Genomic DNA, 18,326 nt, shown 5'->3' on the forward strand with positions numbered 1-18,326 from the left:
TGAGCTCTCGCCCCCTTTTTCAGTAAAAAGACATTTTATTTTATTTTTGTTTAATTAATCTGATTATCAGCACCCTCCCACTGCTAAGCAGCTTCCTAACCGTTGAGTTCTGAGGAAAGGATTTACAAGGGGTTGAACGTGGCAGGAAAGTACAGAATCAGCCTAAACGGGCTCTGTAGGAGCCAACTCTCCATTACATAACGCAGCAGATTGCTTATTAGATCAAAGGTGTGGAGTTTAAAGTTGCAGCGTTCAAGCTGTGGTGTGGTGAGGTTCATGGCTGGGGAGGCACTGACTCTTTCAAAGTCAGATTTACAAATATATGAATTCAACAGAGTAGCATAAATTCACCATTCAACTGGCTGCTTGCACATTGACTACTGGTTATATTTCATATCCCATATCAGCGTTCTTTACACACACACACAGGTAAGGTACATATTTGGCCAAAGAAGAAGGTTAAATTTATAGCGGCTCAGAGAGAGCGCATTTGCTCTGCGCCCTCCGTGTGTTCTTAATTTGCCATCACAATTCCACAATTCATACTCATTCAATACAAATGAAAGTATATACAGTCCACAACAAAAAGACAAATGTAGTTTTATACTTTAAAATAACTTATTTTTTTCTTATCTTATTTTATATAATTTTTTTATGTATTATTAAAAAAGGGCTGGTCTTTTATTTTTGTCGTGGACTGTATAGATAGCAGTGTATGCATGGTCTTAGCTTTACTCGTCTGTCATTACTCACATCATCAAATCCCAAAAACGCCTCCCTCACTTCGCAGGACACCTCACTTTTAGCCACAGAACACACAATGACAGAGATCTGGGCTTTGTTTGTGACATCCGTTGTCTCGTCTTCTTCTACAGCAACAAATAGGGCTGCATTAATCTCCTTTTTTATATAATTTCTAATCACATCACTTATTGCTTCAATTAAATCGTTCTGAATTCTGTTTGATAAGCCAGAAAACACAGGGGATGTCTCCAAATGTCTAGCTAACCTATCATCTTTCTCAGAAAAAGCCTGTAATAGTTCTACAGAGCTGCCGCGGTTAGAAGAGGTCGTACTCTCATCGTTAGCACGAAATGCTAATTGCTGTTTGATTAGGAAGCAAGTTGCATTAATGAGGTCTTTTGAAATCTCTCGGTTTTCCTTTACCCTAGCATTGTGGACGCTAATATTTAGTCTCCGCTGTTCGTTCAAAGCCAAATCTATCCTTGCACTTCCAAAAGTTTTTAAATCAATTTGGCTTTGAAGGTGAGTAGTTGAACTTTCATGTCTGCTGGCTTCTTGGTATATTTTTCAAGTCACAAAATCCCGTTGTAGTCCAGACATTGTCACTTGTTGACAACAAAAGGCAGGGAAAGCAGAGAAGGTGGTTTCTCGTAGCACAACCACACAGCCAGTCTTTTCGGTTGTACCATTCCGTTTGAAAAGAGCGTGTTATCTTCTGTCCCGTCGTTTGAAGCAAATCTTTTAGCTCCGGCATCGGTCTTTTGAGAATTTTGAGAAATGTTTTAGATTATATATATAATCTTCCATTTTTACAGTCAGGGCAAAAAATAAAAATAAACGGACTGATGCGGTGCACTTAACTTACTCTACTTGACTTTTTTAGCTAGCATATTACCCACAATGCCATTTGTCTCTAGTACGTGAAGAAGAATGATAGCAGAACAAGCTCGTACGCTCACACACGCCGCCTTCAGTGAGGCAGAGGTACTGGCTGCCTCCCCTCCTGCTTTTTCACTGCAGCGTTATATCAGATCAGCAAGACTTATAAGTTATACACATACGTGAAATACATGACCTAGACTATGGAATGTGAGGACATATAACTACATTTACTACATTAAAGCAGAGATTATTCCAAGTGATGCAGCAGGACATGTTATCCACTCAATAACGGCGAGCGATGGAGAATAATCAGCAGCTATTTTGCGCGTAGATAAGAGCGCGCTAATATTAGGAGCTGTCCTGGTGCTGGTAATTTACACGAGCTGACCGGTAACACTGCAATCTGTCTGCTAATTTACAACTGCCAATTTCTAGTAATAAAACTCGTACAGTAACTAACAGTGTCTCTAAAACATTTTCCTCTCGGTCCTCTCGGCTGCTTTTCGGAATATTTCTCTCAGAGTTGTCCGTTTAAAATAATAAAAAAATTTGTAAAAAATTTTTTAGTTTTCTAATGAAAGAAATGAATACGTTGGCACGATTATATTTTTGTCTACAACACCGATTTCACACATGTAATCACACACCTTCAGATCAAAAGGCTTTTAAAGTCACGAGAAACATTTCAGTCGAGTGTCCACAAACTTTTGACTGGTTGTGTACGTATAATCCATCCATCTTCTACCGCTTTATCCTTTTCAGGGTCACGGGGAACCTGGAGCCTATCCCAGGGAGCATCGGGCACAAGGCGGGATACACCCTGGACAGGGTGCCAGTCCATCGCAGGGCATAATCACATACACACTCACATTCATACTCTATGGACACGTTAGACACGCCAATCAGCCTACCATGCATATCTTTGGACTGTGGAAGAAACCGGAGTACCCGGAGGAAACCCCCCCAGCACGGGGAGAACATGCAAACTCCGCACACACATGGCCCCAACGGGACTCGAACCCCGGACCCTGGACGTGTGAGGCAAACGTGCTAACCACTAAGCCACCGCACTCCTGTGTACGTATACATTTTTAAATTTTTTTTAAATGGGTGGTCACTATATCTGGCATTACGCAGGTGACCCGCATGCTGGCTAAGAACGACTGGATCTCGTCCGAGCGACACCTCTTCAGTCAGCCCAACTCTGTGTACGACTTCAAAGAGAACAGCCCTAAAGAAGCTGGCCAGAGACTAAAGAGACTCGAGGAGACTAAAGACAAGCTGGAGAGAAACATCAACCGCAGAGCCATTAACACGCTCAGCGAGGCTGAGGAACGGGTATGAACCTTCGCCTCTCACGTGTAATTAATATTCGCATCCAAAAAAACCAAAACAATATTTCACGGTTGCTGATGTCGAAATGTCCTGTCTGTCTGATTAGTATAATGACCTGAAAAAGAAGAAGAGGATTGTCGAGAACGATAAAGCAAAGATCCTGGAGACGATCAAAGAGTTGGACCAGAAAAAGAACGAGGCGCTCAATGTGGCATGGCAAAAGGTCTGCATTGAATATTAGACTCGAATATTTATTTCGCCGCGAACACGAACCTGTAAATGACCAAATGTGCGCATTTCGGATCCATATTCTCCACGCTGTTGCCTGGCGCAGACGCTTGTCTGGCTCCGTCTGAGGGCTGCGGTGTCCTCGATGGCCTCGAGTTTAAGGTCGCTCTTGGAAACACGTAGAAGGATAACTTGACAGAACTGAGTGGAGGCCAAAGGTCAGGCGATCCAAATGCTGCATTCAGAACCAGTGGGTTTAATTCTGTTTTTTTCATACGCGTGTTTCAGGTCACTGGTGGCCCTTTCTTTGATTCTTGTCATGCTGCTGTTTAAACCTGCTCCGATCTACATCCTGGACGAAGTGGACGCTGCTCTCGACCTCTCGCACACACAACATCGGGCAGATGCTGCGCACACACTTCACGCACTCCCAGGTTTATACATCGAAATAACTTGTACCAAAAAAATTGCATTTATAATACAGATAATTTGTATTGCTCTCAACAAACAAACTGATTCGAATTAATACAAGTTGTCTGAAATTTTTTTGTTTGTTTGTTTGTTGCTTCCCTTTTGTAGTTTGTGGTTGTGTCACTGAAAGACGGCATGTTCACCAACGCCAACGTTCTGTTTAAGACCAAGTTTGTGGACGGGATCTCTAGAGTGACGCGCACAGCTCAGACACACCAGGGGAAAGTTCTAGGCCTGCGCGCACATGACGAAGCCAACACTGAGGATAAAGGTCAGCACGAGATCCTCGCCAGCTAAACGCGTGTAGATCATCTTGATCAATTTCGCTTCTTTATTCTAAACGCACATGTATTCTTGTGTGTTTTTTTTTTTTTTTACATTACTTTGTAAAATTTTAAGGTGGTCTTGATTTGAATTGCACTTTTTGTGACAGTTGTCCTGAAACTGTGGTGCATTTATTTTGGCACTGCTGATTTGTAAGACCATTTTGTCCAAATATTTGTGATTTTATTACAAAGAATATTGTCAGCCAATTTATGTTGTTATGGAAACATTTATGATTTGGTCTTTTGCAGAACTGTAGAGACAAGTGCAGACAGGTTTATATAATAGCTTCCATTTTATACTTTTATTGGCAAAATTCCATATTCACAAATATAAGTTTTCCTGTAAAAAAAGAACAACAACCGTGTGTTATATCTTTCAAGAAAGAAACGGAACATTATTTTAACTCAATACGATTCTCTATGAAGCAAAAAGCAGTTCAAACTTTGAAAATCTGTCAACTTTTCAATATCTTTATATAGATCTACATTAAGCCCCCTCTAGTGTGAAATTGTTTGTTACATCTATGATGTCTTTTCTTGTATTTTCAAATATCTGTAAAAAAAAAAAAAAAAAAAATTTTTGTCTTTTAATCAAAAAATAAAATAAAAAAAGAGCAAAAAATAATAATAAACAATCGGTTACAGTGCAATGTCCAGTGAAAACTTCAACTTCATTTGTCCGTTTTCAGAGAGGGATGGAGTTTATCATTTCGTCAGTGACTTGTAGACTGGTGAGATCAGCTGTGTGCATGCAGCAGCTCAGTATAAAATCTTCTGTATGTCGGTTAGAGACATTAATCAGGTAATTATCTAAATGAGACAATACTCGGTTTAACCTCTTAAAAGTCACCAAACTGTAATTTTCCTTGTTGTTTGTGTGGAACCACATAAGGGTAGCTTTAGTATATTTAACCTGGAAACGGGAATATGGTAACGCTTTAAAATAATTTAAAGTACTCTAAGGACCGCTGATCTGCCATTTTAGCTTTAATTTACTATTTTCATGGATAAAATTGTTATGGAAGTAAATCCCAAATGTAGATATTAATTTTTTTTTTTTTTTTGTAGCTGCTGTTATTTCAATTCTTTTAAAAGTATGTTCGTCATGACATTCCACATGATCAAGGTCTGTTTAATGAATAATTGAAAAAAAATTACACAAAAAAGGGCATTATGAAATAAAAATATATTTTAGAATATGATATTTTATTATAATAAATCCTGTGTTATTTATTAATTCAATTATTGAACATTTTTTGCTTGTACATATATTTTTAGGCACATGGTGGCTTAGAGGTTAGCACGTTTGCCTCACACCGCCAGGGTCGGGGGTTCGATTCCCGCGGCTCTATGTGTGCGGAGTTTGCATGTTCTCTCCGTGCTGCGGGGGTTTCCTCCAGGTGCTCCGGTTTCCTCCCCCAGTCCAAAGACATGCATGGTAGGTTGATTGGCATGTCTAAAGTGTCCAGAGTGTGTGTGTGATTGTGTGCCCTGCGATGGATTGGCACCCTGTCCAGGGTGTACCCCGCCTTGTGCCCGATACTCCTTGGGATAGGCTCCAGGTTTCCCCGTAACCCTGAAAAGGATTAAGTGGTATAGAAGATGGATGGACTCCAGTTTCCTCCCCCAGTCCAAAGACATGCATGGTAGGCTGATTGGTGTGTCTAAAGTGTCCGTAGTGTATGAATGGGTGTGTGAGTGTGTATGTGATTGTGCCCTGCGATGGACTGGCACCCTGTCCAGGGTGTACCCCGCCTTGTGCCCCATGCTCCCTGGGATTGGTTCCAGGTTCGCGACCCTGAAGAAGGAGTAAATGGTAGAAGATGGATGGATGGAAGATGGATGGATATATTTTTAGCTGCATTTACTCATTTCATTATTTATGACCATACGCATATTTACTGAATTCATTTGAACTAAACACGTTTTGAATAATGGATGTGATTTCTGCACAGCACAACGTAAGGAGCACCGAATCCCTGTAAAGGTCTATTCACATCACACACCTGTCTGGAGGGAAAACGCACATGAGGTGAGCGGAAGGGAGTGAAACAGAGAGTTAAATTCTATTGAGATTTACATTTCTGTACATACAGTATTATTAGAGGATATTGATTTGTTTTTGTTTTTTTGTTTAAATTCAAGTCAAAGTACATTTACAAATCACTCCTCTTTCTTTTTATTAGCATTTTCCATGCTGTCCCAACTTTTTCGGAATTGGGGTTGTATTCTTTTGGCTGGGGTGTCTAGGGCAGCCCATAGAACCATGTGGTAAAAAGATGTGAAATTTGGCACACAGCTTCAGGACACATTCAGCTATAAATACACTAAATCTAGGCCCAAAGCTCCCAAAGCTCTACTGCCACTAGCTTAATCTACTCTTCACTCATGAGTAACAATGAATGAATGTGTCTCTTCTCAGGGTTTGAAATTCTGACCCATGAAGCAACTTGCTTCTTACTGATAAGATTTTAAATTCTAGATTTTAAGATTTTAAATTTTAGATTTTAAAATCTTTTAGATCTCCATACAGGAAAAGAGTCCCATGAAAGTAACTTTTGAATAACCCTAAACAACGTGTGTATGTACGGCATTCAGCAAAAATTTGTACACACAGTACAGGCTAGTTAGTTTTGTATTCAGAATTCATGTAATTAGTTCATCTGTGTGCAAGTGTCACATGAACTCAGTATAAATACACCTGTTCCTACAGCATCATGGAGACCAAAGAGCTACCAAAAACATCTGGGTGAGTTGCAAATGAGCTTTCTTTACAGAAGTCCATGGTTCCAGTTAATCTGATTATATACAGTTGTGCATTCAAAACTGAATGGTCTGACCCATGAAGCAATTCTCATTAAGATGTTGTGCTGAGCTAACTGGCCAATGAGGCTATGTTGAAAATGTCCATGGCTTTAAGAGACAATTTTGAGCCATATGAAATCCTATTTGGAGTTTGAAAAAGGGATGCTGGAAACTCACCAAATGTGGAAAAAGGTTCTCAACAGCCAGTCATTTTCTCTGGCTTGTTGTAGGAAATCAGTTACAGACAGACAGCACGTCATGGTAGATAACTTTAGGTGGTCGGTATGGGAATTGAACCCATGACCTTGGCATTATTAGCACCACACTCTAACCAACTGAGCTAACTGGCCTAGATACACACATGGAAAATGTCCCTGGCCGGAACCATGACAAGTACAATTAGACTTGATTTTTACAGATAAGATTAAAAAAAAAAAAACACCTTTTAGATCTCTATACAGGAACAGAGCATTGCAGAAACACTCTAATTCGTCAAAATCCCATGAACGTGACCTCAGAATAACCTTAAACAACATGCGTATGTAATGCAATCAGCAAAAATGAGTACATATGGGAAAGTTAGTTATGGTGCAACAAGTTGACATCAGAATTCATATAAGTAGTCAGTCCAAACAGGATTTTGCAGTTTTTCTTGTGATGGACGTGTGTGACACTTTACTTGTGTGCCTTTAACTTTGCCTAGATGAGACCATTCACCAAATTCAGGGTGAGGCAAATCAGGTAAGGAGGACATTAGTCAGGGAAGCAAACAAGCATTAAAGTGTAATTCTCAAGCAGCTTGAGAGGTCCACAACTCAGATTAGAGACGATAGACAACCATAGCCTGGACACGCCACATAGCTGGGCTTTATGAGAGATTAGTGAGCCATATGAAATCCCACTTAGAGTCTGGAAAAAGGGATGCTGGAAACTCAGCAAACGTGGAACAAGGTTCTCGGGTTGAATGAAACCAAAGACCCTTAGTACAAAGCACTACGTTTAGTGGAAACCATCACTGATACTCATCCTGAGAACACCATTCACACTGTGAAGCATGGTGGTTGTGGAATCATGTTGTGAGGATGCTTTTCATCAGCAGAGACTGGGAAACTGGTCAGAGTTTAGGGGAAAATGATGAAGCAGCATACTGGCAAAGCCAGTTTGAATGTTTTAGAATAAAACATAAATAAACATAAAAATAGAACATAAATGCTCAGACCTCAAACCAATTGAGAATCTATGGCACAATTTGAAAATGGAGCTTCAGTTAGTTACATCAAGTTCAATTGCAGCTTGCAAATGTAAAGGGCTGCAGTGCTTTTCAGTCAAGGAAATCTTCTTAATATCCTGTACAACAGCCAGTCATTTTCTCTGGCTTGTTGTGGGAAATGAGTTACAGACAGACAGCACATCATGGTGGATAACTTTAGTTGGCCAGTATGGGGATTGAACCCATGACCTTGGCGTTATTAGCACCAATAGCACCAATTACATCAATACAACTAAACAAATACAAAACAAAATAAACTAAGAAAAAAATGCAGGTCCTCACTCCTCTGTCCCCTTTAAAAAGAGAAAATAAATTAATCAACCACTTTGTCACTCTTTTTATCCCCTTTTTCACAGTTAAATCAGATGCATTTATGACGAAGAACTGCACGGATGCAGATGTCACGCATGTGGATTTGAGGGGAGTTGACCGCCGGAAGTCAAACATGACGTATTTAAGTCTATGTTCTGCTTGTTCAACAGTTATTTGATAAATTGCTATTAAACACATTCGGACAGATTTGAAGCGCTAGTTTTATTCTCAATTCTTATCGTTTTGTTTATGGGGCATCAGAAATTTGTACACCATCTTCTAACAGTAAAACTAAAGATGTTTTCTAGCTGTAATTCTAACATGACAAGAAGCCAAGTATAACATGGCAAGCACAACATCACACACGACAATGTTGTCAAACTTATTAATACATTCAAAAAGACTGGAAGAGTTTCAGACCAACAGAAAAGTGGACATCCACGAACACCTGGTGCAGGCGTACATAGTCCCCTATGTATGGAGACTTTTGGGACACCCTGTATATTCAAAAATTACTGCTTTTACACTTCCCTAATCTGTATACTATATGTGATACCATATGTTTCACATGAATGTAATACAGTAAATATGATATAAATATAATCTACACTGTTAAATGCCATTACAGAAGACTCATTCTAACTGCTTTGAACAAATGTCATAGGCCAAAATCAATGCACGTTTTAATTGCTGTTTTGCTAAGCAGTTTAGGTTTAATTATCTAGAAAATAACACACTACTGAGTAACCTCCACAAAATCACTATCTTCATTAAATAAACATTTCTTTCTTTTTTGTTCGTGTGTGAACACACCTATATGAAATGTGAATATGTTTTCAAAATGATGCATTTTTAAGCACATTTGTGTAGGAGCACCAGTGAAAACTTTATGAATGTGCATCTAAACAATCATGACTTCCTTATGAATGTGACCGTGTTGTGCATTGTGATTATGTCTTTATGTTGTGCAGAAAACTGCAGAAAAAATTATATTTCTCACATGATAATGACTTAAATGCCTTGAGTTTACACGAATTGATAGTGAAGTATTGGCGCGCGGGGGGGGGGGGGGGGGGGGGTGTTGCTAGGTGTTGTTTTTTGAATATCAGTCAGAATAGAATATTATGCTCCCACAGTGGCGCTTTTTAAAATTTCTGACGTATTCCGACTCATAACTCGCCTGCGATCGGATACTTTCAGCAAACCTCACATCTCTTAAGCAACTTTTTACATTTCTGAACATCTCTATTCACCTTTTTAACATCTTTGCCACTAATCTGAGCATTTTCCTGCACGAATATCATCTTCTGAAAAAATGGTAAGCTTTGAGCAGACATAGTAGTGTTATGAATCAGGTCGTTAAGCGGTTTTTGAAACGTCGTTTTGTAAAACTTAACGGTAACTGTTCAAATGTAGTTTTACTGTTAGGAAGGACGGGTGTTGTTGAAATATCCACTATCTCTGTGAAAATGTCCGTTCTCTCCAAGAGGGGGCGCCCAAGCCTTTATCACGAATCACGAAGACTGAACATAAACGATACATCCTTTAGTACACGAAGTAAAATATCTAGACCTGTGTAGAGTGAATCATTTCGGTGGTGACTGTGTACCATGTGAAAAGGCTTTCTGAACATATAGAGCAACTGAGTAAAGGAGATAAGAATTTTCCCCTCAGCATCCCAGCTTTTTAAATTACTGAATCACTCTAATATCATATCGTTATCTTTTCTCATAAATATGAGGCCTAAGATGACTGGGATAAACAGCCTGATTTTGTAATCAGACATACAACCCCCCCCCCCCCCTCCCCCACACACACAAATATATTTATGGACTTTTCTCTCATGCTTTATTACAATACTACATGTCTTCATTCATGAGTTCAGCAAAGGGAATTGATACTCCTATTTATGTCTCTTAAGCCTAACTTACCCCAATTTATTTCTTCCCCTCCCGCCACAGCCGTATTACACAAGTGGGGATTCGTCCAACTCTGGACCCTGGGTTGAGGCTGGTGACTCCCAGCACTTTGTCCCTGACCCCCAGAAACAGGACTTCACCCCCTTCAGTCAGGGCCAGGCGTATTACAGCCTGCCTGCCCAGGTATAAGACTGTGTTTATTCTAATTGTAGGACTGTTTAAGTTCAGAAATTATGTTTTTATATGAATCTTGAATTTGCATTTAATAACAGAATTATTTATGTCTTTTCTCTCATGCTGTATTACTATACAGTATTACATCTCTGCAATAAAGAGTTCTACAGAGGTAGTTAATTGAATGTCGTGTTCAGGTCTCTAAAGCCTAACCCAAACGCTGCTTGTTTCTTCTCCTCCTGCCACAGCCATATTACGCAAGTTGGGATTCGTCGAGTTCTGAACCGTGGGTTGAGGATGGTGATGGCCAGCACCTTGTCCCTGCCCCCAATGTGTACAATCAGGAACAGGACTTCACTCCCATCACTCAGGGCCAAGCGTATTACAGCCTGCCTGCTCAGGTATGAGATCGTTTTTATTCAAATTGTAGGACTGTTTATGTTCAGAAATTATATTTTTATACCAATCTTGAATTTGCATTTAATAACAGAATAATTTGTGTATTTTCTCTCATGCTGTATTACTATACAGTATTACATCTCTACAATAAAGAGTTCTACAGAGGTAGTTAATTGAATGTCGTGTTCAGGTCTCTAAAGCCTAACCCAAACGCTGCTTTTTGTTCTCCTCCTGCCACAGCCGTATTACGCAAGTTGGGATTCGTCGAGCTCTGAACCGTGGGTTGAAGATGGTGATGTCCAGCACGTTGTCCCTGCCCCCCATGTGTACCACCAGGAACAGCAATTCACCCCCAGCACTCAGGGCCAGGTGTATTACCTCTTGCCTGTCCAGGTACATGTATAAGACTGTTTTTATTCTAATTGTAGGACTGTTTAATTCAGAAATTATGTTTTATGCCAATCTTGAATTTGCATTTAATAACAGAATTATTTATGTATTTTCTATCACCCTGTATTACATCCCTACATTAAAGAGTTCTACAGACTGATATAATTGATTGTTCTACTTAGGTCTCTAAAGCCTAACCCAAACCCTGTTGTTTCTTCTCCTCCTGCCACAGCCGTATTACGCAAGTTGGGATTCATCCAACTCTGGACCGTGGGTTGAGGCTGGTGATGTCCAACACGTCTCTGCGCCCCACGTGTACCACCAGGAACAGGACTTCTCCCCCAGCACTCAGGGCCCGGCATATTACAGCCTGCCTGCCCAGGTATAAGACCGTTTTTATTCTAATTGTAGGACGGTTTAAGTTCAGAAATTATGTTTTAATATGAATCTTGAATTTGCATTTAATAACAGAATTATTTATGTCTTTTCTCTCATGCTGTATTACTATACAGTATTACATCCCTACATTAAAGCGTTCTACAGAGGAAGTTAACTGATTATCCTAGTTAGGTCTCTTAAGCATAACCCAGACCCTTTTTGTTACTTCTCCTCCTGCCACAGTTGTATTACCCCAGCTGGGACACTATTTCCTGCTCTGGGCCGTGGGTTGAAGCTGGTGACCTGCCACACCCTATCCCATCCTCCCACGTGTACCACCAGGAGCAGATATTCACTCCCAGCACTCAGGGCCAGGTATAACAAGTGTTTAAGTATTATGATGTTGATTCATATACGACCTACACTACACCGCAGTGTATCACATTACTGCTTGCTTCATGTTCAGCAGATAGAGCTTCCAGGGATGGCTGCACTGTCAGAGGACCAAAATTGCAGCTCCATGCCTGGTAAGGACCATTTAAATGACAACATCCAACTCCAGTCAGTGTCCCTGTCCTAATAATAATAATAATAATAATAATAATATTATAATTTCGAATGTCGACGTTCTGAATAGTATGTTAATTCATGCTCTCAATACTTGGTACATATACTTATAGTAGACATTAATGTACTTTTTTTGTACCCAGGATTAGGTCTAGAAACCATCCTGATAATTTCTTTCAGAAATTTATATGAAATCTTAGCAGTTCACATCAACCTCCCCATAACTGGGGTGACATTCAGCCTCAGGAGAAAGGGTTGGCCAGAAGGAAGATACTTAGAGGAACTTTAAAATATTGTATATTTGTATGTAGTATAATTGCATGTAGTATTGCACTTTTCTGTACAACAAATAATTACATTAATATCAACTGGTGAGCTGTTAAGCTTTATTCTAAGTACATGGAGTGTCAGTATACAATTTTAATGAAAGGCGGGGGGTGGGGGTGGGCATGTGTTATTAAACAGCAGCCATGTGTTGCTGCTGCTTCATTGTTTTCTGGCTTTAAAAGTGGTCCTATTTGAAATGACAAAATTTAAGCAGATTCTCTGGACTTAAATCAATTTGAAGAAAAAAATAACCAACAACTAGGATTGGTTAGTTTAGATGTATCCTCTTTTGTGTTAGATGTGTTCCTTTTGTGAAGTTTCTAATGCTATAAATATGACTCTCTTTTGTGTACAACAGAATATCTGGGGACCTAGTAGAAGACATCAGGGCCACAGATCCATAGACCAAGTCTCTACTGAGTTATAATGGACTTTTAAATAAGGATTTACATTGTCAAAACAAAGCTTCCAAGATTTTTCATGCTTACAATACTTTATATTTTATATATATATATATTGCCAAACTTATTAAGAAATTCAAATAGACTGCGGACCAACCGAGAAGTGGACGTCCACAAACATCCACTGATGAAGGCACAATCGACGTGGTGCTGGCAAACATAGTCCCTTATGTATGGAGACTTTTGGGACACCCTGTATATTCTCCAAGTAACTGATTTACTACAAATCAAGGACAGACAAACAAACAAACAAAATAATAATAATAAAATCTGGATTAAAAAACATCTGGTGTTTCTAATGTGTTTTTTTTTTTATGTCTTCTGAAACACTATCCCAGAGGTTAAGAATGAAAATTCTTCATTGTCTGAATTGTGAGTAATCAGGATTAACAGTGTATCAGATGAGTGAAGCGCTCAGGATGGACCAGGATGCTTTAGGACATCAGAAAAATCTTTGAAGCAAAACAATTTGGATCTTTATAAATAAGACTTTGTAGTCAAGCCAGACTTAACGAAAGGCAAACGTAATGTGTTTTAGTTCACGCAAATGTTGTACTTTCTTTTCTTGGTAAGGAAGGTGAACTAGATGAACTAGGTGAATGTTACATCTAAATAGTGTAATCTAGACATTTTAAAAGCAATAGATTCCCAGTATCATGTAGGAATAGTATGTGCATTATTTTGGGATTTTTTTTTCCAAATGCATTTGTATGGATAAAAATGTCTGTGTTTTATGTGATAAACCATCAAAGTCCTGGTTTCACTGGAAATGGCCCAATCATATATTAATTTAAATATCGTGTTAAATAAGAAACTAATGGCTGAAACAAGGGTCTGATGACAATTATTTCGAGATTGTGTCCATGCTTTTAAGAAGACTTGCAGCTTATTTTTGGTCCTGTTAACTCACCTTGTTGAGACATTTGTCCAATTCTTCACTGTTCCATAGAATAGATTTTGTAATGATTGTTTTTTTCATGTGAGATACTACATTATGCGAGGTAACGCTCAGATTTATATTTAACCCATCAGTCATTAGATCAAGTTGAACTCCGTCTCCTCACGGTACACTGCATAATTCACTTGTGGAAGGTTGTCTATGCTGCAGCTGTGATTGGATCTGTAACGTCCTTGCTCACATTAATGCCAAACCTCAGAATAAATCGAGTGTGTGATTAATCCTGTGAGTAGAACCATGGGAATTGAAAATAACATCCCTAGACACCAAAACTGATAGATTCTTTTTTTCATATTAATGGTATTTATACTTAATATCTGCCATTGACTCCTTGATGATCCTATCCAGTAGCATCCAGCGACTTTCTCCTAAATAGCTTGAAGGCGAGCCTCCAGTACACGGTAGGGCCACTGTCTGACCACCACATCCTGGCGGTGTTTTGATCTCGTGCTGGACTAGATGGGACAGCCCTGGGGTGGACAAGAAGATGTCGGCAAACTGGTCCACTAGCTCTGTCAGCTCTTGGAGCTTCTCCTTAATGGACCAAGGTATGCTCAGTGGGCTCTGAGGGGACAACAGAGAAGGTTGTAACCGGGCTGTTGCAGGCGGTAGTTCACTGGGCCCACTCTCTCGAGGACTGTGTAGGGGCCCTGACAGTGGGCCAAGAACTTACAAGAGGCATTTGGGAGTAAAGCGGAGACTGAGACCAAGCAGGTAACATAACTTAACCTAACCAAAACGCTATGGCAGGTGGAAATGATCTGCAGTACATCTGAATACTCCGTTAATGCTTTTTATGTCTCCATCAGGCTCAAATGAAGCTAAAGCATGCTCAACAAGAGCTGAAAAGTAAGCAGGCTCAGGTGAAGAACATGGACAGTAGATACAAAAAAGACCAGTATGCCTTCGAGGCCGTGCAGAAATGCAGAGACGAACTCGAGAAACTCGACTACGAAGGTTTTTTTAATCATAACGTGTTGCAACATTCACCGTAACGTCGTGCTTCGGTAAAACCACGGTCACTAATACGTCTTGTCTTGCATCTCAGATGGCCGAGAAGAGCGTTCGATCGAACAGAAAAGGCAGCTGACTCGTGAAGTCAACCACCTCCGTGAAAAACACGAGTCCTTCATGGGGCAGTTCCCTAACCTGCACTTCGAATACGCGTAAGTACTTGTGGGTGTAACGGTAACGTTTTGATGCGTTAAATAGAATCCTGTCTAGGGGTGTGAGATATGATGGAAAAAAAATACTCGATATTTAAAGACATCTCTGTGATACATGCGTCATGATGTACAGGTTTGTTAACAAACTGCTAGCAAAAGTGTAGCATTGTTTTTAAATGCAAACATTTTTAAAAATAATAATAATATCCGGGCTGTGGTTAGCACGTTCCCCTCACACCTCCAGGGTCAGGGGTTCAATTCCCACCGTGGCCCTGTGTGTGCGGAGTTTGCATGTTCTCCCCGTGCTGCGGGGGTTTCCTCCGGGTACTCCGGTTTCTTCCCCCAGTCCAAAGACATGCATGGTAGGCTGATTAGCATGTCCAAAGTGTCCGTAGTGTATGAATGGTGTGTGTGAGTGTGTATGTGATTGTGTGCCCTGTGATGGATTGGCACCCTGTCCAGGGTGTACCCCGCCTTGTGCCCCATGCTCCCTGGGATAGGCTCCAGGTTTCCCCGTGACCCTGAAAAGGAGTAAGCGGTATAGAAGATGGATGGATGGATGGAAAAATAATATCCATGTCGTATTGCCTGTCCTGTACTGGATTTCCTCATGAGCACCCAGAGGTATGTATCTCATCTCCTCATCTGATGATAGGGGATGATTCGAGTTGCTCTGTTTTTCAGTATAGGAGTTGAATTCATATGTTGCAAGTTATTATTATTTATTTTGCAGAGATCCTGAGAAAAACTGGGACCACAGTCAAGTCAAGGGTCTGGTGGCGAACCTCTTCACCGTGAACGACGTTTTTAACGCTACCGCACTGGAAGTGGTGGCAGGCGGTCGTAGTGGTGTCTATAACGTAGTGGTGGACACCGAGGTAAGCTCTAAAATGTACCGATCTCGGTCGCATCGGCGTTTTTAACCCGAAGATGGCTGCGTTCATCCGTGTGCACTATTAAAAAAGCTTTTTTATTTACTTACTTCCTTTTTTTCATATCATACATCGTAACATAAGCGTTTCGGTCGTCTCGTTCGTTCTCCATACCTCAAAATAGCGCTTCGGTTTCTAATCATTCTCAGGTAACCGGCAAGAAACTTCTGGAAAACAGTGAACTGAAACGCAGATACACCATCATCCCCCTGAACAAGATCTCCGCGCAAACCCTCGACACTGGAGTAGTCCGCACCGCTAAAAACATCGTAATAAATTTTAAGACACAACATTTTCACCGGGTGGAATTTAACACTGAGTAATGTTCTTCTGACAACAGCCTTTACATTTTGTCGAATGCGTCTGCATCAGGTGGGAAAGGAGAACATTCACACAGCTCGGTCGCTGGTGGGTTATGAGTCGGAGTTGCGCAAGGCCATGGAGTATGTTTTCAGAACCACGCTGGTGTGCGATACTCTTCACAACGCCAAGAAAGTCGCTTTCAATAAAGGCGTCAGCACCAAAACAGTCACGCTCGGCGGAGACGTGTTCGACCCGCAGGGAACACTGACCGGAGGCGAGTACTGGAGAGACTCGTACTGAACTGGAATAAAGTTGGTTTGACGTTGGACGTTCGATATTCGCAGAAAGGCAGAAATTAAGGGACCGTCTCTAAAGTTACATACAAAATTGTTATACACGGTTCTAACTTCAATAGCATTTGAAGAGAATGATGTACAGTCACACAACCAACTGGAAAGTGTTCATCTAGGTGTCAGGTATGATGCACAGCTTTTAGAGTTTTGATATTTATTAAAATGAGTCATTAAATCACATTTAAATTAGACATGAATTTCACAACAGAATGGGCCCATACACAAAATATGCCATAATTTAAAGCTCAATAGCATTTGAAGGGAATGATGTACAGTCACACAACCAACTGTAAAGTGTTCATCTAGGTGTCAGCTATAATGCACACCTTTTAGATTTTTGATATTTAGCCCTATAATGCATGAACCAAAAAACCATCACAAATGCATAAAGGGGGTCAAAATGATATATATATATCGAGAGAGGGGCGCACAGCGGCTTAGTGGTTAGCACGGTTGCCTTACACCTCCAGGGTCCGGGGTTCGGGTCCCGCCGGGGCCGTGTGTGTGGAGTTTGCATGTTCTCCCCGTGCTGCGGGGGTTTCCTCCGGGTACTCCGGTTTCCTCCCCCAGTCCAAACACATGCATGGTAGGCTGATTGGTGTGTCTAAAGTGCCTCTAGTGTGTGTGTGTGATTGTGTGCCCTGCGATGGATTGGCACCCTGTCCGGGGTGTACCCCGCCTTGTGCCTGATGCTCCCTGGGATAGGCTCCAGGTTCCTCGTGACCCTGAAAAGGAGTAAGTGGTTGAAGATGGATGGATGTGTATATATATATATATATATATATATATATACATATATGTATGTAAATTTCATATATATATAATACACACACACATATATATAACATACATACATATGTGTGTGTCTGTATATACAGTATCTCACAAAATGAGTACACCCCTCACATTTTTGTAAATATTTGATTATATCTTTTCTTGTGACAACACTGAAGAAATGACACTTTGCTACAATGTAAAGTAGTGAGTGTACAGCTTGTATAGCAGTGTAAATTTGCTGTCCCTCAAAATAACTCAACACACAGCCATTAATGTCTAAACCGCTGGCAACAAAAGTGAGTACACCCCTAAGTAAAAATGTCCATATCACAATTTTGAAAAACCTTTCCATTTTTGTGCCATCTGGCTTTCTCTATGGCCCCGCATGGATGGATCATAGAGATGCTTACAATCGTACGTTTCTGTAAGAGTCGCCTTGAAGTCACTTATTTCCGGATGCGGCGCAGCGCGGCAAGTTACAAAAAATGCCATGCAGACCGCCAAGAGGAATGAGGCCTCACACACTCAAGGGACTCAACCGCCCACTCCGCATTTTTGCCATGCGCTCCCTCACGTTATTGCAGACGCGTCGAGTATAAACCAGCGAGAAAGCAAGACCTCACGCTTACAGAACAGCACTGGAGACATTTGGAAATTTGCTAAGGTTTGTCCAAATAGTCGCTAGATTTGTCGTTAGGCACTTTTTTTTTTTTTTGCAAAGAAAAGTCTCTAAGTTGGCAACACTGGTCTGCACTGACAGCTAGATAAAAGGCAGGTTTTCCCCAGCAAAAAGAAAACACAGAGGGAACACAGGGTTTTTCATTTATGCACCTTCTATTTGAAAAGCAA

General features: G+C 40.5%; 2 protein-coding genes and 1 non-coding gene across 4 annotated transcripts; 2 read left to right on the forward strand and 1 right to left on the reverse strand.

Annotated features, from left to right (window-relative positions):
* Positions 1 to 1,624: 1,624 nt before the first annotated feature.
* LOC128606919 (structural maintenance of chromosomes protein 2-like) lies at positions 1,625 to 4,629 on the forward strand. Its single transcript, XM_053623477.1, has 3 exons — positions 1,625 to 2,964; positions 3,068 to 3,623; positions 3,769 to 4,629. Exons 1-2 carry the CDS (start codon positions 2,773 to 2,775, stop codon positions 3,200 to 3,202), a joined length of 327 nt encoding a protein of 108 aa, XP_053479452.1. The 5' UTR covers positions 1,625 to 2,772; the 3' UTR covers positions 3,203 to 3,623; positions 3,769 to 4,629.
* A 2,438-nt stretch (positions 4,630 to 7,067) lies between these two features.
* Positions 7,068 to 7,141, reverse strand: trnai-aau (transfer RNA isoleucine (anticodon AAU)). Its single transcript has one exon. It is a non-coding gene; the product is annotated as a tRNA-Ile (tRNA).
* Positions 7,142 to 9,502: 2,361 nt separating this feature from the next.
* LOC128606315 (uncharacterized) lies at positions 9,503 to 13,262 on the forward strand. 2 transcript variants are annotated; one of them, XM_053622350.1, is made up of 8 exons: positions 9,503 to 9,691; positions 10,335 to 10,475; positions 10,715 to 10,867; positions 11,106 to 11,258; positions 11,488 to 11,637; positions 11,877 to 12,008; positions 12,100 to 12,160; positions 12,886 to 13,262. In XM_053622350.1, exons 1-8 carry the CDS (start codon positions 9,689 to 9,691, stop codon positions 12,900 to 12,902), a joined length of 810 nt encoding a protein of 269 aa, XP_053478325.1. In that variant the 5' UTR covers positions 9,503 to 9,688; the 3' UTR covers positions 12,903 to 13,262. The 2 variants fall into 2 exon arrangements, with proteins under 2 accessions (XP_053478325.1, XP_053478326.1); XM_053622351.1 differs by having other exon boundaries at positions 12,103 to 12,160.
* The last annotated feature ends 5,064 nt before the right edge of the window (positions 13,263 to 18,326 follow it).

Source organism: Ictalurus furcatus, chromosome 4 (genome assembly GCF_023375685.1).
Source record: "Ictalurus furcatus strain D&B chromosome 4, Billie_1.0, whole genome shotgun sequence".
Lineage (NCBI taxonomy): Eukaryota > Metazoa > Chordata > Actinopteri > Siluriformes > Ictaluridae > Ictalurus > Ictalurus furcatus.

Bases quoted from the DNA above. Each gene is read 5' to 3' on its own strand.
- LOC128606919 (XM_053623477.1), top strand. From the start codon at position 2,773: ATGCTGGCTAAGAACGACTGGATCTCGTCCGAGCGACACCTCTTCAGT. The intron at 2,965-3,067 runs GTATGAACCTTC...CTGTCTGATTAG, and splicing joins TCAGCGAGGCTGAGGAACGG to TATAATGACCTGAAAAAGAA.
- LOC128606315 (XM_053622350.1), top strand. The intron at 11,259-11,487 runs GTACATGTATAA...CTCCTGCCACAG, and splicing joins ATTACCTCTTGCCTGTCCAG to CCGTATTACGCAAGTTGGGA. The intron at 11,638-11,876 runs GTATAAGACCGT...CTCCTGCCACAG, and splicing joins ATTACAGCCTGCCTGCCCAG to TTGTATTACCCCAGCTGGGA.